Here is a 1,804-nt window from a genome sequence, read left to right as displayed (position 1 = left end):
CCCCGAGCGTGCCTCCCCAAGGACACAGCGGCCAATGGCTCCAGAGGCCTGGCAGCGAGCCCAGTGAGGGCAGCCCTTTCTGCCCATGCCCCTCGGTGCCCCCCCTCCAGCATCCGCGAGACTCCAAACCTCCTGTGGCCCAAACCCTTCACCTTGAGCTCTTTGGTCAGGTGGTACGTGACGATGGTGGTGAAGGAGGAGAAGAGTGGGGCCAGGAACACACAGACGTTCCGGATGTCGATGGTGATGTGGAAGAAATGCAGCACGTGGTAGATGACAGCGGAGGTGACCATCAGGCCTGCACGGGAAGGGCAGCCGGTCAGACGTCCTGGAGGGACTCTGCATCCCAGGGAGGGGGTCGGGCCCAAGCCGGTTCAGCTGCCTGATCACACGGGTCTCGCCAGACACCACAAGCACCAGCACAGGGTCTGCCACGGACTGGGGACACTGCGGAGGGCCGGCCAGAAGCCGCCACGCCGCCACGCCGCCACGCCGGAGGTGGAGGCTGACCCCAGGCCCACCCTACACACGGGGCACGCAGTCCCAGCCCCTCGGAGAGCCAAGGCTGGAGGGCTCTGACAGAGCAAGATTCTGCTTTTAAAGAAACCCCAGGTCCAGCGTGAAACACTGCCCGTCCCAAGCCCACACATGCTCTCCTGTCCACTAGAATCCACTGTGGGAACCTCAGCCAAGTGAAATTACAGGCGTCCAAAGCGAAGAATCAGCAGCGATTCTGTTCCTTCTGTTCCTGAGGGAAAAAACATCCTGCCCCCTCACCTGGGTAGATTGTTCCTCCAATGATTCGTCCCAAAGGGTACCAGGCACGGTCATCAAACCAGTTATGGAATTTATAAAAGCCCTCCTCGGCCAGGAACCGAGTCGTCCGGTAATTAAAGTACCTACAGCAAGAAAGAAGCGATCTGGGTCCGGGCCGCCTCTCCCGCCGCGTGCAGACTGGCAGCACACACGCTCCGGGCAGCACCAGGAGAAACTCACCCAGTCCGAGGGGAGGCTGGTGGGAAATGACACCAGGGAAACCTCTCCGAGCTACACGGTCTCCTGGTTCCGAGCCCCATGCTCGCCCCCCCAAAGCACTGTGCCTCCCAGAAGAGTGAACCAGAACAAGACACGGTGCCCAGCGATTACTGGTTTTGTTAATTAGAAAATAATTTTTTTGGAGAGGTTTTTGTTAGAGGGCGCCTGTGTTCGCCAGAAAAACAGAGACGGAGAGACAGAAAGAGAGAAATCGCCCCCCGGCGGGGATGGCCACGCCGCAATCCCTTCTCCTCCGTTTTCCTCTCGGGATCTCGGGCACGCACGCACACACACCCGGTGTGAGTTTAAGCCACCAGGTCCGGGACTCGAATGTGGTCAACTACACGGGAGTCCAGTGACACAGCCATTACGCCAACTGCTGGTCCCGGTAATTAGACGTCTGGATGCCACCTTCAGCAGCACAAGGCAGTGTACGTAGCAGACTGGCAACGGGCAGCGGGGCTCTGGCTCAGGGGGCCCTGGCTCCAGGCCCAGCCTCCTCTTACCTCTTACCTGAAACGGGAAATGCCTAAGGGAACTCAACTCACAGCTTTGAATGTTTCTTTTCGAAGACTTAGAATTTGACGAGTAAGCCCCGTGCAGATTATATAAACAGACGGAGAGCCTCTGCACAGGGCAGCTTACTGAGAGCAGAAAATCGTGGCTGACCGCCCTCCCTGCCTGCCTTCCTAGCCCTAGCTCCTCTCTGGTCAGGTTCTGGTGGCCCTGGGAGACACGGCAGATGGCAGAAAACTCTGGGGGACGGTCT

The 1,804-nt window shown here is 58.9% G+C and overlaps 1 protein-coding gene across 1 annotated transcript in view; it reads right to left on the bottom strand.

Annotated features, from left to right (window-relative positions):
- Positions 1-1,804, bottom strand: part of STT3A (STT3 oligosaccharyltransferase complex catalytic subunit A) — a gene marked incomplete in the record, with an annotated part of 22,431 nt that overhangs the window by 18,883 nt on the left and 1,744 nt on the right. The window contains 2 exon segments of the mRNA XM_027772595.1: positions 153-298; positions 778-899. Of these exon segments, the coding sequence (XP_027628396.1) occupies positions 153-298; positions 778-899 (268 nt within the window).

The sequence above is a fragment of the Tupaia chinensis genome, unplaced genomic scaffold, assembly GCF_000334495.1.
Source record: "Tupaia chinensis unplaced genomic scaffold, TupChi_1.0 Scaffold000037_4, whole genome shotgun sequence".
NCBI lineage: Eukaryota > Metazoa > Chordata > Mammalia > Scandentia > Tupaiidae > Tupaia > Tupaia belangeri.
This window is presented reverse-complemented; position numbering and strand designations above follow the sequence as displayed.